Source organism: Montipora foliosa, chromosome 14 (assembly GCF_036669935.1).
Source record: "Montipora foliosa isolate CH-2021 chromosome 14, ASM3666993v2, whole genome shotgun sequence".
NCBI classification, from domain to species: domain Eukaryota; kingdom Metazoa; phylum Cnidaria; class Anthozoa; order Scleractinia; family Acroporidae; genus Montipora; species Montipora foliosa.
In genome coordinates, this window is record NC_090882.1 from 12,505,649 (window position 1) to 12,527,146 (window position 21,498).

At 39.9% G+C, this 21,498-nt stretch overlaps 1 protein-coding gene across 5 annotated transcripts in view; it reads left to right on the top strand.

Moving 5' to 3' along the window:
• The window catches only part of LOC137985022 (uncharacterized), a 30,151-nt gene that overhangs the window by 404 nt on the left and 8,249 nt on the right, over positions 1 to 21,498 (top strand). Inside the window, exons 1-3 of one of the 5 annotated variants that reach the window (XM_068832430.1) lie at positions 8,183 to 8,262; positions 8,491 to 8,685; positions 17,717 to 19,240. In XM_068832430.1, coding sequence (XP_068688531.1) covers positions 17,738 to 19,240 — 1,503 coding nt within the window. In that variant the 5' untranslated portion in view covers positions 8,183 to 8,262; positions 8,491 to 8,685; positions 17,717 to 17,737. Of the gene's footprint in view, positions 1 to 3,165; positions 3,312 to 8,148; positions 8,263 to 8,490; positions 8,686 to 11,332; positions 11,489 to 17,716; positions 19,241 to 21,498 lie in introns of those variants that run through there. The other 4 variants (XM_068832429.1, XM_068832431.1, XM_068832428.1 and 1 more) reach the window with 4 other exon arrangements.

Genomic DNA, 21,498 nt, shown 5'->3' on the forward strand with positions numbered 1-21,498 from the left:
CAGTGAATTGAACTGAGAAAGGAAAGTCTTAACTTATTTACGTACGGGCAATTGTTACTGGATAGCGGAAGTCAAAGCCTGCCCTCATGAGTATAATTTGCTTGAATTTAAAACTATTCTACTTTTAAATACAACGGGGTTTTAACGGCGCCGGCATAATATAGAATAATGAGCACATTGAATGCATCCGGAGCAATTTTCGACGCAGATAATCTCAACGAACTCAAACGAAAGTGGACAGAAATCCACGTCAATCATCATTGAAACATCACTGAAACAAGTTCAAGCTTTTTCTAAATATTTCCTCTTCGTCGTCCGTTTGTTTCTTACTTTTCACGTTTCATACCCCCTCAGAAAAGTTCTTCCTTTGTGAAAGTCCCAATAAAATTTATCGGCTCAGTTTTCCATATTGCCAAACAATCGAATGCGACTCTGTCAAACTCCGATACTTCTACCCACTAGAAGAGTGGGCCGAATATTTCATACCGGGCTCCCTAATGTGTTGATGTTAAATGTTAGGAGAATCTTAGGTGTCAACTGCCAAAATTTTAGTCATCGGGTTAAATTCATCTCGACGGCTTCCCTGGCTCTTTTACCCCGGACAACGGACAACCGGAACGTAGTGCTATGACGACGAGGAAGCCAAAGGGGCCAAAGTTTGGCTCCTACCCGGGGGCTCCTATAGACTTCGAAGAAAATCTTTAAACATCTAGTTATGCCGGGCAATGATGAATTCATTCTAATTGTCTTAATTAACCGAGTTCTAGGCATCAGTCAGCATTTATGTGTTATTCACCAACGACCTCGCCGGCCGGGCTTGCAATTTGTCTACAAGGACTTGCAATAAAGTATACTGGAGGTTATGTAGATACTAAAATTACAGAGCAGATGCCGTGTAAGCAACTCCGAGAAAATGCTTATGGACACTGGTCCCGGCACGCCGGCACGAACCAGTCCGAGATAATTCTTAATTCACCGTCGGAAAAACCATCGATCGAAGTCTTTTATGCCCGGACTACTCTTTGAAACATTCCGTCATGATTCGTGAATTTCTCGGAAAGACTGACGATGACAAGTTTGTATATTGTGACAGTGAAACTCGAACCATTTTGAGACGATTCGAGACTAGTGATCAGTCACAACTCCTGACAAGATCGCCTTGAAACTGTCGTTAATCGATTCACTTAAAAGAAACGGAACTTAAGTCTCACGGTATGTACTGTAAGCAGTTATTGATTAACGTTACTTGAGCAGTAACGAAAGAAAATCCTAAAAAAATCAGGCCTTCTTTTCGTTACTGGCTGCTGCTCAAGTAACGTGAATTAATAACTGCAATGATCAGCATCTTAACTTGATTCTCTCCGCAGTTCAAATATATATGGCTTTCACAGTAAATTTTGTCAGTTTCTAGTATCTTGCATCATGGAGATTTCCCTAAGGAATTAAGACTGACAAGGACTCGTTCTTTTTCACGTTCAAGAAAGGAACTTGGGGCTCCTCGCTAACTTCTCTTGTTGTTTTTTGAAAGAATAGTACCGATTTTGAAAGAGAGATAAATTTATTCATTTGTCGGTAACGACTCGAATTTATTCTGAAACAAAGGCAAGTATTCCTAAGAAGAATCGAAGCTGTTATCTTCCGAATACTATTTCGAATCCTCTACCACTGAGACACTGAGCTATGCAAGAGAACTTGCGGAATCTGCGCCAATAAGTTCAGTCGCCCATATCTTGTTTTCCCGATGTGATTTGGAGAGAAATATAGGAAAAGTCCTGAAAATAATGAAAAATCGGCGTTTTGACTTGGCATTAATCAATTGTTTAAGAGTCACAAGAGCAAGGGCTCATAACTTTCGGCACTATTAGGGCGATCTATATATTAGGGCAACAATTTATCTCTTAAAATTGGCTGTAAAAAACACGTAAGGTTTGGTCTCCGACGCCTTCGGGCCGATTTCTCGGATCCGATAAATCTTACCGAATGTAAGCCGGACTGCATGACTAGGTTACAAACTAAGGACAAGCTACAACGCTTTCAGAGTGGTTCCTCTTTGATATTTGAAACTTCAATGCCTGTCAAACGTTTACTGAGCACTTGTAGGATGACTTTGTGGTCATTTCAAGCATTTGGGTCTCACATCCAACTTCAAGGAAAAACCATCATGGCTCTCAACTTTGGAGTTGTGAACGAACTTTGGGGCTGGGGTGCAGGGATGGTGCGAGCACTCGCCTCCCAACAATGTGGCCCGGGTTCGATTTCCAGACTCGGCGTCATATATGGGTTGAGTTTGTTGTTTCTCTACTCTGCACCCAGAGGTTTTCTCTCTATATAGACACTTAAATTAAAGTTATTTTCCTTTCCTTTCCTTTCGATTCCTTTTAATGCAGACAGCATTTTTGTGCTTGGAAACCCACCTCTTCAGTGGTCTTTCGGTCTTCTGATTTTATACACTACACGAGATTGATTATAAAGTACGGTCCGCGGTTTTTATCCTCCTTCTTTGGTCATAGGTAAAGACAGTTTTTCTCAATTCCATATGAGAAGTTGCCGCTCATACCGTCCTGAAAAATTCCTGAAAAAATATAGAAAACCATCAAGTGATACTTTGCATGCTGGAAGCTCCATGCATGCATGCATGCCCATCTATTGTAGACCATGTTTTTCGAGGTGTGAGAATTTAAAAAAGATTAGCCTAAATTTAAAAAGAAAATCTATTATGTTGGGCTACGAATCGCGGAGCAAATTCGAGCTTTGCTTTTTCTCATGATACTTAACTTTGATGAACATCCAATCCTCAGTTCCTGTTCTTGAGACTTTTTACTGTGGCATAGTCATCCTCCGGCAAATTTAAATAAACTTCCGCCTCCATTAGCAATTTTTTTTTCCAAATATAGCACTATCTGACAAGAACAAAGGAACAAGTTAGCTGAAACGAATTATCGAGTCAACGATGTATTGCAAATTTATTTTTACCTAATGGCTCAAACCGATGTACCCTTAATGTGTGTAAAACCACATTCATTTTCGGTATGAAGTAAAAAAAAACCTTGAACCACTGTTTAAATTTTGGGAAAAACACAACATTGTTTGCGGATATTGTTGACTTTTCTCCAACTTAGTTGTGACGTGTTTTTTAGATTTGGCTCGTGACGTGTGTCACATGAGCGCGTCTAATTTATAAACACTTGCATCGGCAGTTGTTGGATTGAGTATCTTTTGAACTCACTCCACGATCTCAACCTACAATTGTAGCTGGTCGCAGATTGATTATCTTTTAGCGCTTGGGAAGGCCATAAAATCATTCATCGAAGGTAGGTCTTTATTTTGGAGTTTTTATTGTCGAACGCTGTTTCGCCGTTTTCACCGAACAAGAGGCCTTAAGGGTTAACTGAAGTTAATTGTGGTTTTTCGAAACCTGAATAAACACGCCTGCTCCAACATCTCGATGACATAAAACTGTGCACGCGGCTTCAAATGTGGGATGAGCCCAATTTTGAAGCAGTTAATATTGTCACAGCTTTGTTAACGTTGTATTACGGCTGGTTGAGAATTCATAGTCGTCTTTTAAATTGAAATTAATAAGGGCCGAATAAATTCTCTAAAGAATTAACGCGGAAGTCGTAATAGGCAAATGTGTAGCCCAAGCGACCCTGACGACATCATAAGGTGAGTAAATTTATAGTCATATGATAAATTTATGTGGCCTTTTAAGTTAACAGACTGGATATGTGTCCATGTAAGAAATCAAAAACCATTAATTATTTGATTTTGAAAATATATATGTTCTAAAAATGCTGTTAAACAAGAATGAATTTATCCTGGCAACCTTTTCAGGTTGTTAGTTAGCGCTGAACTGTTGTTCTGTTGTTTTTCCTTCAATGGTCATCCGCTGGCTCAAGATGTTCAAACCACATTCAACAGCATCATAAATAGTACCAGTAGGAAGTACTGCTCGGTAGCTTTCCTTTGAATGGTCACACTTTAGGATTTTATCCACAGCTTGTGCAGCCGGTATCATTAACATTTCAACTGGATAGATTTACCTTTTTCAGCTTGAGGCAAATTCGTGGGATAAAAGTTTTTGAACGAAAAGGCATGTATAGTATGGCAGTATATAGTGAAATGGAGTAATGATCTCTTCAAAATAACGTTGAAAGATCGCGTTTTACAAGGGTCGATATCTAATGACCCAAACTTTGAAAGATGGCAATCATTTGTTTTAGCCGTTTGAAATCAGTCTTCGGAGAAACGAGGTAGTAAGTTGGGACGGGACACTAAAGAATCCACGGGCAATCCCAATAAAATTTTACACGAGATTTTCTTCGGCCCGTCTCTTCTGACTGCCGTTGGATGTATTACGTGTTATTTAGAAATTAATTAGGGTGAAATCATCTTAGACTGTTAGACTCTAGCGGCTAAGTTTGCTTTCTTGCAAGTGGCTTGATTTCTACTTCCTTAATTTCAGTTTCGCTATAAATGACAGAAACACCACAGAATTATATCTGCACTGAGATGTTTAACTAAATTGCGCACATGCAGTTGACGATTGATCCCGCACCAAAGAGTTGTAGAGTTTTCAATTTCTTTTCCCCTGAAGCAACCGGAAGTCTGATAATTCCGCGACGTACTTTCTGCACCGAATACGGTGAACCAAAACATTCGAGAACCGCTTTCCGTAGGGATGATCATACCGCAATTCCGAATTTTTCGGACTACGATTTCCGAAATACCGTGCTAAATACTAACGGATACCGCATTTCCGCAGACTCCAATGCCCCCCTCCGTGAGACTCAAGCAATATCTCATATTGTATAACTTTCGCGGACGGTCAAGAGATTTCCTTTCTCCACGGAAGCTTTCCTACATTGGTCTCTGTCTGTGTGACAACTGTCCTGGTTGTTGCCGTCTTAAGAGATTCATGGTTTTGACTGACATTCTTATTGGACATTGTTTAATTCCTCGTTCTGAATCTCAGTCCTCTCGTGGTTGCTCCTACGAAAATTGGAGGTGGCTCGATCATGGCTTGTTAGGGCAAGCGCCCTGGTTAGGGTGTTTGATACTGGAGTTGTTTGAAGGGCTTTGCGAATCGCTTCTCCTTCCGGCCTGGAGTGTCCATGACTTGCAAAAATACTCAGGTTAATGATTAACCCGCCTTGGTGAAAGCCATGCACATATCGTTTAATTCCTCGTTCTGTAGCTTCTCTTGTGGTTGCTCTTGCAAAAAATTGAAGCGGTTCTGTCGCGGCATGTTTTAAGGTGTTTGATGCGTGAGTTGTTTGAAGGGCTCACTATTTTCTGCGACTCTCTTCTTGTCGCACTAAGTATATGGCGTTCAAAAAGCTCGGAATGATCCAGCAATTTAATGGCTAAAGGGCCTTGGGAAACAAAAGATGAAAACGATGAACGGTCATAAATTAAAAGCTATTAAAACTAAAAAAATATCAAATTACGTTACAAAATGAAACCGTAAAGTGTTTTCTTGAGAGAAAGAGATTATTCCCTTTTTTTCGGAGCTGAGTAATCAGTTACTAGCTGCTGGAAGCCTTGCAGCTTTGATACCGCAGAAGCACGTACACTGCTTTGGTTTGCGCTGAGGTTTCCAAAAAACGAACTTAATTGCAACAAGCTCAACAAGCCACGCAAAACAAGGAGGAGTTCGCCAGGCTTTTTAAGTGAAATCTCAATTTTAAGTTCGAGACTACCCGAAGGTAGCAAGCGCGCCTAGACGAGGACGATAGCTGTTCTGTACTGTTTTGTTGTTTATGAGCGGCAGTAAAACGTCATTGATATCTTCTTTCGGTTTTACGATTGCAGCATATTAGACGTTTTTTTTATTTTCGTACAGAGCTGGTTGGGATTTAAGCATAAAGGATTCGTGCTTGGTGGATCCTTAATTTTTCGTTTAGAAGATACACGGAGCCACTCGCCGACTGTGGTTGAGTCATATTAGAATAGGCCAGAATGGCTCTTGACTTCGCCACAACCCAGCAGTCGAGGCTATCGGGTGAACGAGACAAAACGTGTAAAAGGAAGTGAGAGAAATGTTATACAGGGTAACGGTATTGCCTTTTGCCAATAAACGCCTGGAATCGGCCTTTTAATGCACAGTTGGCTATGCCATGCTGATGATACCTAATAAGGCCGAAACAGCTGTCCATGGTTGCCAATCGACCGGGTGGAATGGTTGTGCGCATGCGTGATGTGTTGGCCACACCAGGTTGGTGTTAATTCTCGTCACCAGAGCCTTGGATCGACACAAGGCTCTGGGAAACTATATCTAGGAGAACATGCGCGGTAGGGTTCTTGTAGCCAAAAATTGGCTTTTTGAACCTTACGGCGCCTGGTCACTCCTCGTGCTACATGAAGGTACCAATTAGACACGCTTTTGATTGTTCTTCACGAAAACCAATGAGAAGACACTTTTGTTTCAGGGTTCCCAGAGCTCTTCTCTCCCGCAGTCAAGAGAAGACCTCTGGGGTCGAGATTGGTTGGTGTTATGGTGTGTCGCCTTGCTATTTTTGTTCTTCGTTTTTTTTTTTCACGGTCAAACGGCAATTTATAGTGCTAGTGATCGCAGGAATCCATCGGCACGTCATCTCTATAGGGAAGGTATCTGTTTACAAACATTGCTTTTGTTATTCAAATTTGCCAACCACAGGAACAAAAGACTTTAGTCTGGTTAGCGGAGAGAAGCGACAACCGGAAATACGTCTGCGAGCGCAGGCTAGGCTCTGGTTGGCAAATTAATGACAACGGGTGACGTCAACGATATCTTCCCTATTATGGAAATGGGCCCACACAAAGAACTCAGGAAAAGTTGACCAAGGTGGGCCAAGACCTTAATTCTGTTGAGATTACATTTACCAGACGATAGAAGTCCGTTTGTTTTTTAGAGGCTGTGTCAAGAAATTTAGCCAAATTCAGCGACTGGGAACTGGCAACCAAAGGAAGGTTTCAACAAAACAGTAAATACAAAAGAAGGCAGGGACTGGCAAAACTGAAACTGAAAAAGATTAAAATGGATTGCAATTGGGGTCTTTGAAAACTGCTCAGCCTAACAGTATTTCAAAGCTTATCTTTGTTGTTTGTAACTTAAATTATGTGTGCTCGACATGCAGACATTTTTTTGTCACGAAGCTTTGAGTTCTGTTGTTCAAAAGTAATTTGTGGGTTAACGTTAAGTTGCAAAGCGAGGAGAGGAAACTAATTGGTAAAAATACACAAAATCAACTGCAAATCAATGGTTCGCGGTGATTGAATATGCAAAGTTGGCCATGTGGTCCTGGGTAACATCAGAATTTGCCATAAAGGGTAATTTGCAGTGGTGGCTTGTCTTAGGAAATCCGGCCATCTGAGCGTTAGCCCCAGTGTTGAAACGGGCCACCCATGGAAAGAGACGGATTTCCTGGAATTTCTAGCATTATAGCTGACTGTGTCATTATCTGGTACTGCGCGGCCAACCTACCATATTAAAAAATTGCGAACGTTGGTTCCAACAAGAACTCGACAGAGTTTACTACGCAGAATAGAAATCAATGAATTTACCAAGCACTTTTTGAGTTGAAGTGGTTTTCACACTCAGAGTATTTTCCTGCAGCATCATAAGTTATACAAAATAAAGGAACGCTTTGCGTCTTGTTTTCCTTCTCCAAGCTAACGCCGGGTTTTTTCATCACTAGTGACATGTCGCTTTTTTGTTCAATGTAGAGTCTAAAAGACCCTGTACGAATACCGAATTTTAGTATATCTTGAGGGAGTGATGCAGTTTAATTAATTGCGAGCATAATCATTCCCAACCGGCCGGGCATAATTTTGTATTTGATACCCAGGTTTCGGCGATGACATCCGAAAGTTCAATGCTTGATTTTATGAGCAAAGGCCTCTAGACATTTGATTGCTGAGCCAGTGTGAATGGAAGCATTTGTAAATTGCAATCTACCGTTGATGTGAACTGAAAAAGTCGAAAAATAAATTGTTTCTATCCTTTGATTATGTATTCGCTGCCTTTTAGGGTTCACCAGAAAATCTTTAATTTTCTTTTCAAAGGAATCTCGTCTTTTTTTTTGAGAGCGGAACTCGGAAGTTTAGTGACGTCTTGCGTCACCTTGACGTCACAAATTAATCTACCCACGTTTGTGTCACTTTTCGCAAAGAGAATAAAATGGACTGATTTCAAAGGTCTATCAATATTTTAGAGGTTTTCGTCCTCGGAAATTTGAATGTATTTGGGAGACTCTTGTAGGAAGCTGTCATCTACAAGAGGTAAGGTGTAAGCAAAAAAATTAGTTGTTTTCGTATTAATTTTACCCGGTTAACAAGAATGGCCGATGCCTGAACTAATGCAACCAACAGTCATAAATTTCAAAGTTATTTCTAAATCTTCGATTTTATATCGTCATTAAGGAAACTGAATCCATCTATAGTTTCTTCTGTTAGCTAAATTGTCCAGATATTATTTTTTACTTATTTCGAAATAACGTCTACAACCAGTCAGAGTTTGTGTTGTTCTCGGAGGAGGATAACGAACCGTCGACAGTGGAACAGTTTTTGTGTGGGACGTTACAGAACTGCAGCTGAGAACTGACACGCTGTTCAAGATTAGGAGAATATAAACTCTTCGCGTATCCGTGGAAGTCTTGCCAATTGCGGTAGACGTGTCCTCTACGATCGTTCTTTGTCCCTCAGGTGCATATAGAGTGTTTTCACCCACGTGATAAGTAACCTTGTTTTTCCACCGAAATAAAAGAAAAGGTTTGCTTGATAATAGAGCTCAATTCCCGGAGAATTAGTTAGGAACACCATCATGCCTTCGTGACGTCACGTGAAAACATTCTACATGTATTCATTTCAGCAAGCGATTTCCTTAGTTTATCTTCAAAGAAACTTTCCAAGGGCTCCAATTATAACTGGCACAATCTTAACAGCTTGTCAACTCCAGATCCATTGTATTTCGCATATCTTAGCAGTATCCAAAGGAAGTGTCAAATTGACTTTGAAGCACTCCTTCGCCTCTTTGTCCGCAAACACTATTATGTCTTTTTTAGTGGCTTTAATCCATCATCATGCTCATTATTCTGTTTAATCCCCTTGATCGAAAGCCTGAGCTAGGCAAAGCTATGCAGCTAAAACGCCTTGCCAACAATGACTCGTGTTTATCTTCTTTTTTTTTTTTTCAACGGAAGCCACACGCCGAAGATCTCTAGACACATTAGGTAGATTACTTCATTCATTAGATAAATTGGTTGCCACCCACGAGTCGAGGACATGGTTTTAAGATATTTTTTTCTGGATTGGGTTAAAATCTTATTTCCTTTCCAACATCCTGCCTTTATTGGATAGATAAAAGTATCGACTCCATTGAACTCATGAAATGTCGCAGCTGAAATTTTATATAAGATTAAACAGTTCGCTTTTGGAGTCAGGGATTTCGATTTCTAACGCATAAAGGTAACCAAGAGAAAAGTGTGGGGCGTTATTTTTATTGCAACGAAAACTTCGTTTATTGTCAATGAAACAAATTCACCCTTCTTATACTGGAGTGGATGGCCAGCTATGAACGTTATTGAAAGTGTAACGAAAGAGAACTATACTTTTTTGTTCGTAGTAACTTTTTCATTAAGTGTGTTCTTGTCTAAATGACGGGGGCGTAAAATTTTGTTCAATCCGTCTAACGAGGCAAAATTGCTTTCCAATGCAATTTTAAATTCCTTATTTTTCCTAAACCTCACAGCAGATATCGTCCACTATCTATCTTTAGACGGACTTAATTTCAGGTTTTAGTTTCAGTTTTTTAATACGAGTATCGAAAAAACTCGTAACGCAGAAAATACCCGAAGAAGCTCGCAAGGTGATGCCATTTCTACAAGAAACTGAAAACATCTGGCAGATCAGAAACTTTTTTGGCAGAGATAAGTCTTAAAGTCAACTTTTTTTCTTTTTAATGGCAGAAGACCGGACATGACGTGCGATGCCTTGAGAATTCAGATCAAACACCACCTGAAGCAAACTGAACAATGGCTTTCATTGCACGCTTTGCGTGCTTTTCACCGGCGTGCGTTAGTTTTATTTGCGTAAATCTCTTTGCTGTCCTCCGTAAAACAAAAACACGTACTTTACGATCAACACTCAGCGACGTAGACGTTAATTCAAAATATGTCTTTTGCCATTATTCATCTCGTTCACGGCCGTACATTGTGAGCGAAGTGCATCCACTGTACATCATTGTATCCAAAAAACAATTGAGTACGAGGCTTTTAATTTCAGAGTAAAAATAGAGTATGAAAGGTTCGCATTTCAGGGGCACCCAACGAGAACATAGTTCAAAACCACTACATTGAACATAGCATTGTTAAACCTATTTTAGTATTTAAACGGTAGCTATAGGCATATTTTTATCCCAGGTATTTTTATCCCAGATATTTTCCGAAAATTGATGTTGGGTGCCCCTGCACATTTGTATGCTCCGTGACGTTGTCGTTAAAACCTCAGTTTACAAGCGGGTGATTTCAGGTTGTTGCTACGCAGTGTACCCCGAGAATTTGTATTAAAAAGCGTGCAGCACGATTATTTATGCCCTTTTAACCAATGATGTTATTGTTTTATGGCGTAGTCGTTTCGTAAATCGCGATGGCAGCACAGACAATCCAAAAATGGCTTTTCATGCAAGCAACCCACGTGTCCTAAAACTCCCAATTGATCAGGACAACGGTTGGTCTTAAAAAATATTTACCCTTTTCATATTGACGTATTTCTCATAGAACGGAAACGTTAAAGGAATAGGGATTAGGTAGGTAGGTATGTACTTAATCTACCCACGTTGCAATAATGAGTTCTAGACTTGTTTAAAAGAGAACGTGCTAAAACAATTCCTAAAAAGTAACAAAAACGATAAAATATGAGTTGTGTGAATGTAACATTAACATCTCTCAGTAATGATTTGCCAACTAGGCTGCGTAACAAAATACCTGTCGTAAGGTAATGTTATTATGATATGGGCAATAGATATGCTTACTGTCAAGTGTTATCTAGCCTGACAGAAATTTTAATTTAAGCTTTTGATCCGTTTTCTATCAACTTCACATATTACTGAATGCTCTTTCCTTTCTTTAAGGTCTTCGAAGACGCACTAAAATAGATTCTTCGTCCAGACGCATAATGCGTCTTGTGGCCGTCTTTATACTAGACGAATTTAACAGACGCAGAAAAAATGTTTGCCCAAGTTCGTCCCAGACGAATTATGCGTCTCTAGGCCAATTACTATGTCTTGTTACACGTGGCCTTTCAGGAGTGTGGCCTCGTTTCGATGGTGAGATTAAGTGTACCCCGTGTTGCATCTTGGGATTCGAGAGATCTCGAAATCTACTCGTCTGGCAATTTGGGAGAAATTGTTTGATGACGGCTGCTGAAAACGTGTTTCCTCTAAAATAAATCCTTGCAAACGATAAACCAGAAGCGAAAAGAACGACAGAGCCATTCTTTCGGCGACAAGGTAAGTTCTTTCACGCCGAAAACGTCACCGCGACAAGAAATCTCGAGTGATACCCGCGGTAACCTCTTAATTTATTCAACGCGAATGGCGCCAGCCCTCTCACTTAAATCTCTACTATACCTTCAAAAGATTGGTTTTATGGATCTTTCGACAGCAGAAAGGCTTATGTTAAAGATTTGCAGTAATTTCAACAACATTTAGCCTTTCTTTTCATCTGAAACGTGCATTTTTGCAACAAGCGTAAACCGTTTTGGCGCGTGTGATTTTCGCCGTGGAAATCGCGCAGGCAAGTACCTCACAATCTTTGGTGCTTCAGCTCTTGATTTTAAGCACAACACTGCTGAAAATACGCTAAATGAAAGCCAAACCCTTAGAAATTTCGATTTTACTACAAAAGCTATGGAATTTTAAGTAACTTGTTTTGATTTCAGTCAGAATTCTCGTATATTGAACATATACGTGTAGCTGCCTTATCGCATTAGCCCCCGATAATTAGAGAAAGTATCTGCGAAAACGCAAAATTCGGCGTTAATGGGTTACTTGTAGAACTTCCGTTACGACTCTGAGACACATGATGTCTGTTGGTATTGCAACTTATGAATTTTCGGTTTCTGTGTAAAAATGGTCAACGGTCTTTTAAATACTTGTACAGTGGCTTTCACTATTGTCGTTTCAACTTGCTTTTTGTCGATCTAGTAGGGAGCCAATTTGTTAAAGAAAAAAAAACCCAAAGCTATCTTAATTCTGGAAGGGTGTTATGATAGACCATTAAATTAAGTAGCCAAGTTGTTGGCTAAAGCACAATTATTACTGTTTTAAGAGTTTTCTTACTACAGCTGGAATGAAGTCGATTAGGCAGATAGAACTAGTCTAGTACTACAATAATATAGAAGTAAAATTTGTTCTGGGTTGTATCAAGACAGCATTTAAAAAACACATTGTTGTTTCAGTGGTACCCTAACTTTTGAAGATGGAAACTTCTGGTTACGTCACATGGTTAAAGCACTAAAATGTTGTTATCAGTTGTGACATCAACTAGCTAGAGCGAGTTTCAATAGAGTGTCATAAAACCTAAACCAAAGTAATTACTTTGGTTAGATCGAGTTTCAATCGAGTGTCTTAAAAACAAAACCAAAGTAATTACTCTGGCCAATCAAAAAGGACGGAGACAAACTAGTAAACCAATCAATACTTGAAATAATTACACATAGCTGAAACAAAGCGTGGGAAAATGTGCATGTGCAAGCCAAGATTGGTTTTGGTTTCACTTCTGATTGGTTGAAAAAGTGGTGCGAGAACTTTGAACCAATCAATGAGTCAAGTAATTATAAACCAAAGCAATTTGCTAATTACTTTCGACACTTCATTGAAAACCACTCTAATCAAAAGGATGGAGACAATCCAGTAAACCAATCAAAACTTGAAGTAAGTACACATAGGCGACACAAAGCATGGAAAAATCTGCATGCACGAGCAACGATTGGTTTTGGTTGCACTTCTAATTGGTTGAAAAAGTGGTGCGAGAACTTTGAACCAATCTCTGAGTGCAGTAATGCAAACACAAAGCAATTCACTTATTACTTTCTATACTCAATTGAAAACTGCTCTAACAGGGCTCAGTTAGCCCATTGACTCCAGGCAGGGAGACTTTAATAACAGATTTTACATGTCGACTGGGGGGTTCTATGTTGCCTGAAGAGTCTTTGGGTTAGCCAGTCAAAACTATATTCCCTCCATTAAAAGATGTCAAAGTGTACACCCCAATGATCAGCCTTTGTGTGGTATGCTGTGAGGAAATACTTGTATCCTATATGTCGGATTATGAATACCACTCTTTTTGTAACTCAGTTCTGAATCCAAATTTCAAATCAAAGGGGTGTCTTTTGGAGTGGCCTACAGAATGACTTTAATGCTACATAAAATTCTCCATGAGTGTTTACTAAACTTAGTAAACATTACAACTTGGAGGGAGAATTAGAATGTTGCAATTTATCAGGAGTCACTAGGGGCAGTTTTTGTCTGGGTAATCCAGTTTCACAATCTTATCGAAAATTGTCATTTCTCAATTCCAGTTTGATTTGACAATCTAATTTGATTTACAATCTCCAGATTATAAGAGCAACAGTAGTATTGTCATTACTCTTTAAAACCAAATTTATGCAAGATGTTTCTTTCTCCTTTGATGCTTGATATAACAACAATAATCTTTATTTTATTTATTTGTTTTTTTACTAATTTGCAAGTGCCCAATGTTTTCCAAGGCCCTCTCGCCATAATGTGATTCATGTAACTTACTATTAGGTGAACTTGAAATGGCAAAATAAACCTGAGCTTGAAGTGGACAGGCCCACAGGTAGCTATTGCTAATCTTAGTGGGCTGGTTTATTCAATAATTAATGTTCTAATACTTGTCTATAGATAGAGATAGATATACCTCTATGTATATAGATAAAAAAATATTCATGTACCATATGAAAAAAGTATACTAAGGAGAGAAAGAATTGAAGTCAGATTTACAGCATATAGAGTTAACCCATTGCCTCCTAGGAATGAGACTTTACTCTAGATTTTACTCTGTCAGTGGGGCTGCATTAGAAGTCAGCGGGTTCACGAAAAGCTTCGCATCAATTCATGCTTTTGTTGCTGAGGATTTTGTCATAAAAATACTCTTGTGTTTGTCAACAAATGACATACAGTTAGATTAATTAATTATGTTGTCAACCTTAATTAAGATTAATGTTGACAGCATATGATTAGTTTACCATTCCACCTTATGGACTTTTCACGGTCGAATTGTGCAAAGAAATATATTAGGTGTGAGGCAAAGCACTTCACTCATGTTATGTTGCTGTTGATGAGTTGAACCTGCAACTACGCAGAAGAACTCAAGCTAGTCAAAGTGGTCACAGTGAGATATAATTCAGATCCTTCATGATTGCTATTCCATTGGACTATAAGAGATTTGATTCAAACACCTGTCAGTTTGTCAATGGCTTGTAGATCAAAGATCTCCAAAAATACCTGAAGCCTTATGCCCAGCTTTTTAGGTTAAAAAATGACAAAAGAAATCATTATTTAGAGCATTCTGTACCCTTTTTCCAACCAACAAATAATTAAGTGTGGACCAATTTGGAAGTAAGTGTCCAAAAATGACCAATTCCTTTTTTTCTCTTTTTTCTACATAAAACCTGTTCAAAACCCATTTCAAAACGAAGTGAATCAACTAAATCAAGTCTTTGATAAAAAACATTGTTTGCTTTCTTATGATTTTTGCCTAAGGCATAGATTGTAGGATGGACTAGAAAATTGTATTGTTCTTGTGGGTAGTTCACCTACAAAGTTTCCCTTAGGCGAAAAGGAAGCCATTGACGAAAATATCCGTTATTTGAGTTGGATAATGAGCTAAACAAACAGTCAACTGCACTGAACTCACTGCGACTCATAGAAACTGACAATGTGTTGTCTAATACTATGATTATCGTTGAAGAAAAATCCCTTTGCTTACTTTCTTTGATTTCGTAGTACAAAATTTGGTTTAAAATACAAAATGCCAATATTTTGCTTCTCACTTTCAATCACAAAAGGTAAAAGTTCCACGAGCCAACCAGATTACAGGATTCATCATGTGGGTGTGATATGCTTGTGGGTTACAGCTTTGATTGTGAACACTGGAAGCAAATGTTTTGTCTTTGTTTCGTGATTGGTATCTTATCTTGTTGGTTTCACGGTTTTACTTAATACCAGGCTATCAACATTTTTTGTACTTAGATTCTGAATTTTGGGCATTATTATTAACGAAATGTATTGCAAGGGAAAAATGCCTCTTAGGTCAATTTTTCTTTCAATGTATTTGCTGTTGAAAAAAGGCGGTGGGACTTGGGAATCTTTACGGGGGAAAAGTTGTGTTACACTTGCCTAATGAGTGCTTCATTACACGATTTCGCAAGAGGTTTGATGTTAAACTTACATAGAATCGAGTCGAGGACCTTGTATCATTTCATTGATAGATATCGAGCAGTTTTCCTCTAAAATGGATCTAAAACATATTGTGAATTAAAAACACGAGCGGGTCACGATCCTTATTTGCTAAAGGAAAAAATCCTCTCTAAAAAAACTATTATATTGTAATAGCTGCACTCAAACCGCATCGCTTAACGGTTCACACTCTAGTCTCCAGTAGTCGTTTATACTACCTTCCAGCTCTCAGAAAGAAAATCGTTGAGGTGTAAATGGCTGGTGCAGTTTAAAAATCAAGTTTCCTTTCGTAGTCGTAATTTTCTGTCTTGCTTTTTAAAAGCAGAAATGTATGAAAGGTTGATTATATGACCTGAAAATACTGTCGTGCCACAAATTTCATCTCGCTGCCAGTTATGTGAATCACAAATCATTTTCCATGTACTCTTGCTCTTGATTCTTCAAACATGAATATTTTGCAATCGTCTACGTAAGATATTGCTTGACTTTCTTGAAACTGTACACACTGAACTTGTCAGTTCTTCTTAGTTTATCTTGCCGTCAGATGATTTTTGTATTTCGTCCAAAGCAAGTGAGATCAAATTTAAGCGTTCATCGGATCATGGGTTTGAGGTTATATATTCTACCGTAAAGAGGTAACGTCAAGCGATATTTATCCAGACACAGATGTTATGCCTGTTTGACCTCTTGTTTTGGTTGCAATTAGAAAACAACCGATGCATGGCAAATTGTGGTTTCTGGTAGAATAACGGTGCTATAGTTTGTGATATTTCATGGCTTGCCTCACAATTGGAAAATGTGCGTTCCTTTCACATATGGGCGATCATTTAGAAGCGATGTAGGCCTTTTATTGTGGCATCTCTAGTTTCTGCCAAACTGAGTGCCCTTTTTTCAGGGTTCGAGTTACTTCTTGAAGGTTTTAAAAAGCTGTAGAGTTAAATTCCAGATTTCAAGGGCGCTTGAAAAACCTTTGGAATGACCTTCTTCTTAAAATTAAAAACTCTACTCTGTTAGAGTAATAGGAATGCCATTTTCAAATTTGAGCGAAGATTTTGAAACAAGGACACATTTTTAAAAGCTGTCGTTTCTCAGCTTGGGCTGTTACGAAAGTTAGTTTTGATGCCTTGGGACCGATTTAAACCGGATGATTTGTTGCGCATGCGACAAGCTTACGACAGGCCTACGACATGACTTAGGGTTGTCGCAGCGTTTTAAGTAATGGTCCGGCTAAGAAGCAGGCAGCCCAGCGGCAAAAGTACTTAGAAGCTGCTGCTCCAATCGAGGCATCTGATTGGCTAATATCGGAAAATGTCGAAAAAAGATGAGAAAAAAATGAAAAAAAAGCCTTTTTTGGATTTCTTCTTCCCCATGCCCTTGATCTCTGTCTCTCGGCCAAATTTGGGCATTGTTCTATGCGCCATTCGCCAATCGGCAAATGGCGCATAGAATCTTGACGATATTTACAAACATAGTTTTTGAAGGCATAATGATTTGTTCTACGAAACAGAATCTAATTTTTTAGACGGCAAGTCGATTACATTTTTCATTGAAATTCAAATTTCGCGCTTTTAGCTGCTTACACCAATGGGAACAGCCGAACTTAATTTGATTAAAAATGTTGGCACATTTTAACTAACCGACGCTATTGCCGCGGGCTATTGTTTTTCTGCCTGCTTCTTAGCCGGACCATTACTTAAAACATACCCGATTGCGCGTGGATTCATCATCGATTTCGGGGAGAATTGGGTGAGACTTTCCTTTATTTTCTGTCCAAGATTGTAGCAGAACTTTGCCGCTCACGCTGCCTCAAATTATCCTAAATTCTTTCGCATGCCTTTTCCCTATATAAATTCAGAAATCTCTTCCAAAAAAAACTGAGGTGTTAATTCAAATTGTCGCAACGAGGACTTCAAGTTTAATTGTTATCGTAGTAGTGCTGTGATTTGACTTTAACAGTCTAGAATGTGCCACAAATTAAATAAGCAATGTTTGACGTAGCGTACGGTCGATCGCGCATGAAAATCCTGACTGTTTGTGTTATTTGTAAGGTGGCGCTTTCTTCCGAGTTATGTTTAAACCCTCTGGGCGGCTCAGGGCTGGAACCCCATGCCTTTCCAAGTCACACGAGATCGTTATTCCCAAAGGGTCTAATTTACACTATGCGTAATCTTATCTGTTTTGGCATTTGTTTTATTTACCCCCGAAGATCGCCCGAGTCTTGAAGTGATTAATGCTGTCTTTGTTTTTTGGCAGACTCGATCGGGAAGACAACTGATGCAAACTGGTGAGCCTTACTCAAGTGAAGCATCAAGAGGAAGGAGAAAAGCAGGGAACATCTCAAGGATATTCAACAATCAAAAGGAACGCGAAGAAAATGGCTGGAGTTATACTGGAGAGGGCATTGACCATGTTCTGACCGCGGGCAGTCCTGTCTTGAACGTTGATTTAAGTGATCGCGGTACAGGCAACTTACAAAGTGATCCGTTTCCAGGTGGATACATTGATAGTCTTAAACAGATTATGGAAATAGAAGAGAGGCCCACAATGGGAAATGCAATAGATAGCGCGCCCTTTGCTGGTGATAAAAACGGTACTGAACCGAAGCGAGCGCGTCGATCGCGCACACGTAATACTTCGATGTTGGAACGCCTGGCGCCGACGCCCGGTTACGTTGATAAGACTTCACTGGATGTGGAGGGTGGCTCTTTAGCACAGAGAAGAACACCGCGAATGGCGAGTTTGAACGCTGCCGCTAAAGTTAATGTGTTTTTTGAGCCTTCGAGTCCCTTAGCGGGACGAAGCATGTTTGAAATACAACAACACAGTCACACCACCAAGAAGCCACCTACTCGGAGCTCTACAGAACGAAGGCAGTCGGACAGGTCGGAGAATAACCTCGGAGGGGAAGAGTTTGTAGACTCGGATGTGTTCGTTCAGGGCGAAGTGACTTCCACATGGGACGCCCTCAGATCTAAGGGCGTAATTGTCAGCCCTAATGAATTTGACAATGCTGAGACAGTGGAGGATGGCTCTTGCGGTCATTTTGAATTTTTCACTAACGGTCACAGAGGTGGGAAAGATAAAAGAAAGCCAGAGGCTGATTCCACTTCGGAAGATGAAAGAAATGCCAAGAGAATTCATTTAATTGGTGATATGGAGAGCCGAGACACAGGCGTGAAGGAGACGATGGGTTTTGATGAAGGCGAGATAGAATGCGATACAACGACTGATTCTCCACCAAAGACAATGGTGGATGTTTGCATCCAGGTGGACTTACCGCGACCACCTGTCAAACACGTGCGAGTTCTTTCTGTACCAATCAAAGGACAACTTGTGACGTCAGCTGGCTCGGTTCCGTTTACCAAGAGTCACTTGGTCACACCTGTCACGCCATCTAAACCACCTCCTGAGTTGAAAATGAGCAAGACTGCTGTAACGAGACGGACTGTGGGGATGAACAACCAGGCTATGGAAAATGTGTTCGTCGCTAATGACGGGCCTTTTGCAAAGTTCAAAGCTGTTGGTGGTTTAATTGACGAGCGAAGTAAGGCAAAGAAAGCAAAAGAACTCACCAATAAAATTCCAGCCTCTTGCCCAGCCCCTGTTACTTTAAAGATCCCTAAGATAAACTTTGCTGCTACATCGACATCTACTATGAGCGCTGGACGCGGCCGGCCCGCGGGCAACCCTTTGAAAAACGTCCATTTAAAGAACTTGAGTCAACAGCTTGAGAAATTAGCCGCAGAGAGAGCGCGTGCAGAACCCAGGGTTCCCAAGGTTTGTATTAGTGGAATGAAAATGGTAGAGAGTAGGGAACGTTTATTGATAGTGATTGACGCCTTTGTAAACTTCATAGGCCACACTCTAAAAGAATTCTTGACCGGTTCATTAGCCTCTCTATTTATATCACAGTGAATCCGTCTCCGGTCCCATAGTTGCCTGGAGTGATTGACCATTGAATTCCCACTGGAAGCCAATAAAGAACTAGGCAACGATGATCCCTAAAAAGCAAATTTCTGAGCCTGGCCCAAACGACGATAAGTTTGTCGAGAGTTGTCTTTAGCGTCAGTTGCATGAAAGCCTCTTTCGTGTTACTCTGCGTCGTTTAATTTCTGCGCAGCCTGTACTTTCGATCGAAAGGAGGGTGTCGATCGCAGTTTGGGCCAAAGAAGGAGGAACTCGTCAGCTGTAGGGGGGCAAATCTGAGTTGGTTCAAATCCGATACAAGCGCGCGAACAGGTGGGATTCGATTAGAGCGGATAAGACATTCAGGTTGAAGAAAGCGACAGAAAATTTTCTCGACGGGACTTCATTGCACTAGTGTCGGTAGTCTCGGTATAACGACGGGAATAAGTATGGCGAACTGTCTGCGTAAAGTGCCCCCAACTTGAAAAATTTTATTTCGTAAAATACACGTTTTTATGGTGCTAAAATTTAACTTCAATTCAAACTTTATCTCCATAAAAACGTGTATTTTGCGTAAATTCCTTGCGATAATCGCTTTTAATTGGCCCCTCAAGTTGCGTAAAGTTGACAAAAAGCAGTCGTTTGTCCCACGGCTAACGTTGTGAGGGGTGTGGGTCCATCGTTGAGGTGACATCACAAAGTGCTTTGCATCCCTATTTTAAAAACAATTTTTGCCTTGCATAGCAACCTGTGACGCTTTCTTAGGAATATATACATGACCCTCAATTATTTGGTCCTTTGGACGATCGACTTAAGACTTGAGATTTTACGGCACCTGTAATGAGAAATACATGAAAGATATTATGCATCGTCAAATGGGAACTCAGAAAAATCCGAGCCCCAGATGGGATTTGAACCCACGACCCTCCGTGATCTAGTACGGACGCTCTAACCACTGAGCCACTGGAGACTATGTGGTGACTGCGTGATGCAGTCGTAGTCTATACCCACATTTCACCCTTGCTCACCACACAGTCTCCAGTAGCTCATTGGTTAGAGCATCCGTACTAGATCGCGGAGGGTCCCAGTTGTTGCATAATATCTTTCATGTGTTCCTCCCTGTAAAAAGAAGTGTCGAAATAAAAACGGAAAAAATCAAAATATGTTTGCGATAGGTGAAGAGATTTATCTCTGCAAGCAGATAAATCTGAGTTGGAGGCACTTAAAGTGCGTCACCTTTTAAGGAGGCTCAAACCGGTTTCAACAAACTGTACCATTCGGAAGTATTGAATCTACCCAACTTTTTCGTGTAACGGCAATGTTACGTTACTATATGAAACACCAATAATTGGTTAACAAGACACCCATTGATCTCACGTAATGTGTAACCATGGCAACAAAGGACTATGTAAAAGTACCCTATTCTTTGTCTTAAAACGCTTGATCTGAAGCCTGTTAATCACTTTCTGGGAAAAAATATGGGGTCACCGAGTTTGTTTTTTGAGATAAAAGGGTTTAAGGCAAAAATATTGCGTTTTAAGGTGGCCATTTTGTTTTCATGGGGACATGTTACGTCACATCAACGAGTGCATCTTGTTAAGGAATTTTTGCTGTTTCATTTGATACCATAACATTGGCGTTTTGTGAAACGGTGTCGTAGAGCTCATCCTTGTAATAAGACCACTTCAAAATTGTTGAAACTTGAAGGTGCTGTCAATTGTGTGTCGTTTTACTATTTACTCGCCCCTTCTCGCCATACAACTTAACGGTAACTCAGAAATTACTTTTAAACAACACAAACCAAAACTTCTTGACGAAAAAATGTGTGTCGAGCATACATAATTTAAGTTACAAACAACAGAGATCAACTTTGAAAAATTGTTAGGCTGAAAAGTTTTCAAAAATCCCGATTGCAGTCCATCTCAGTCTTCTTCAGTTTTGCCCATTCCTGCCTCATTTTGTATTTTCTGGTTTATTCGGACCTTCCATCAATGTTCTTAGTACTTAGAGCGACTTTCGTATGACCTTGAAAAAGTGTTGGCAATTTGTTTCACGGACCAATGTTTGGCAAGAGTAATAAAACAAAGCTTCTTTTTATTCCCGCCAAGGAAACTCCTAATATGGGCAGT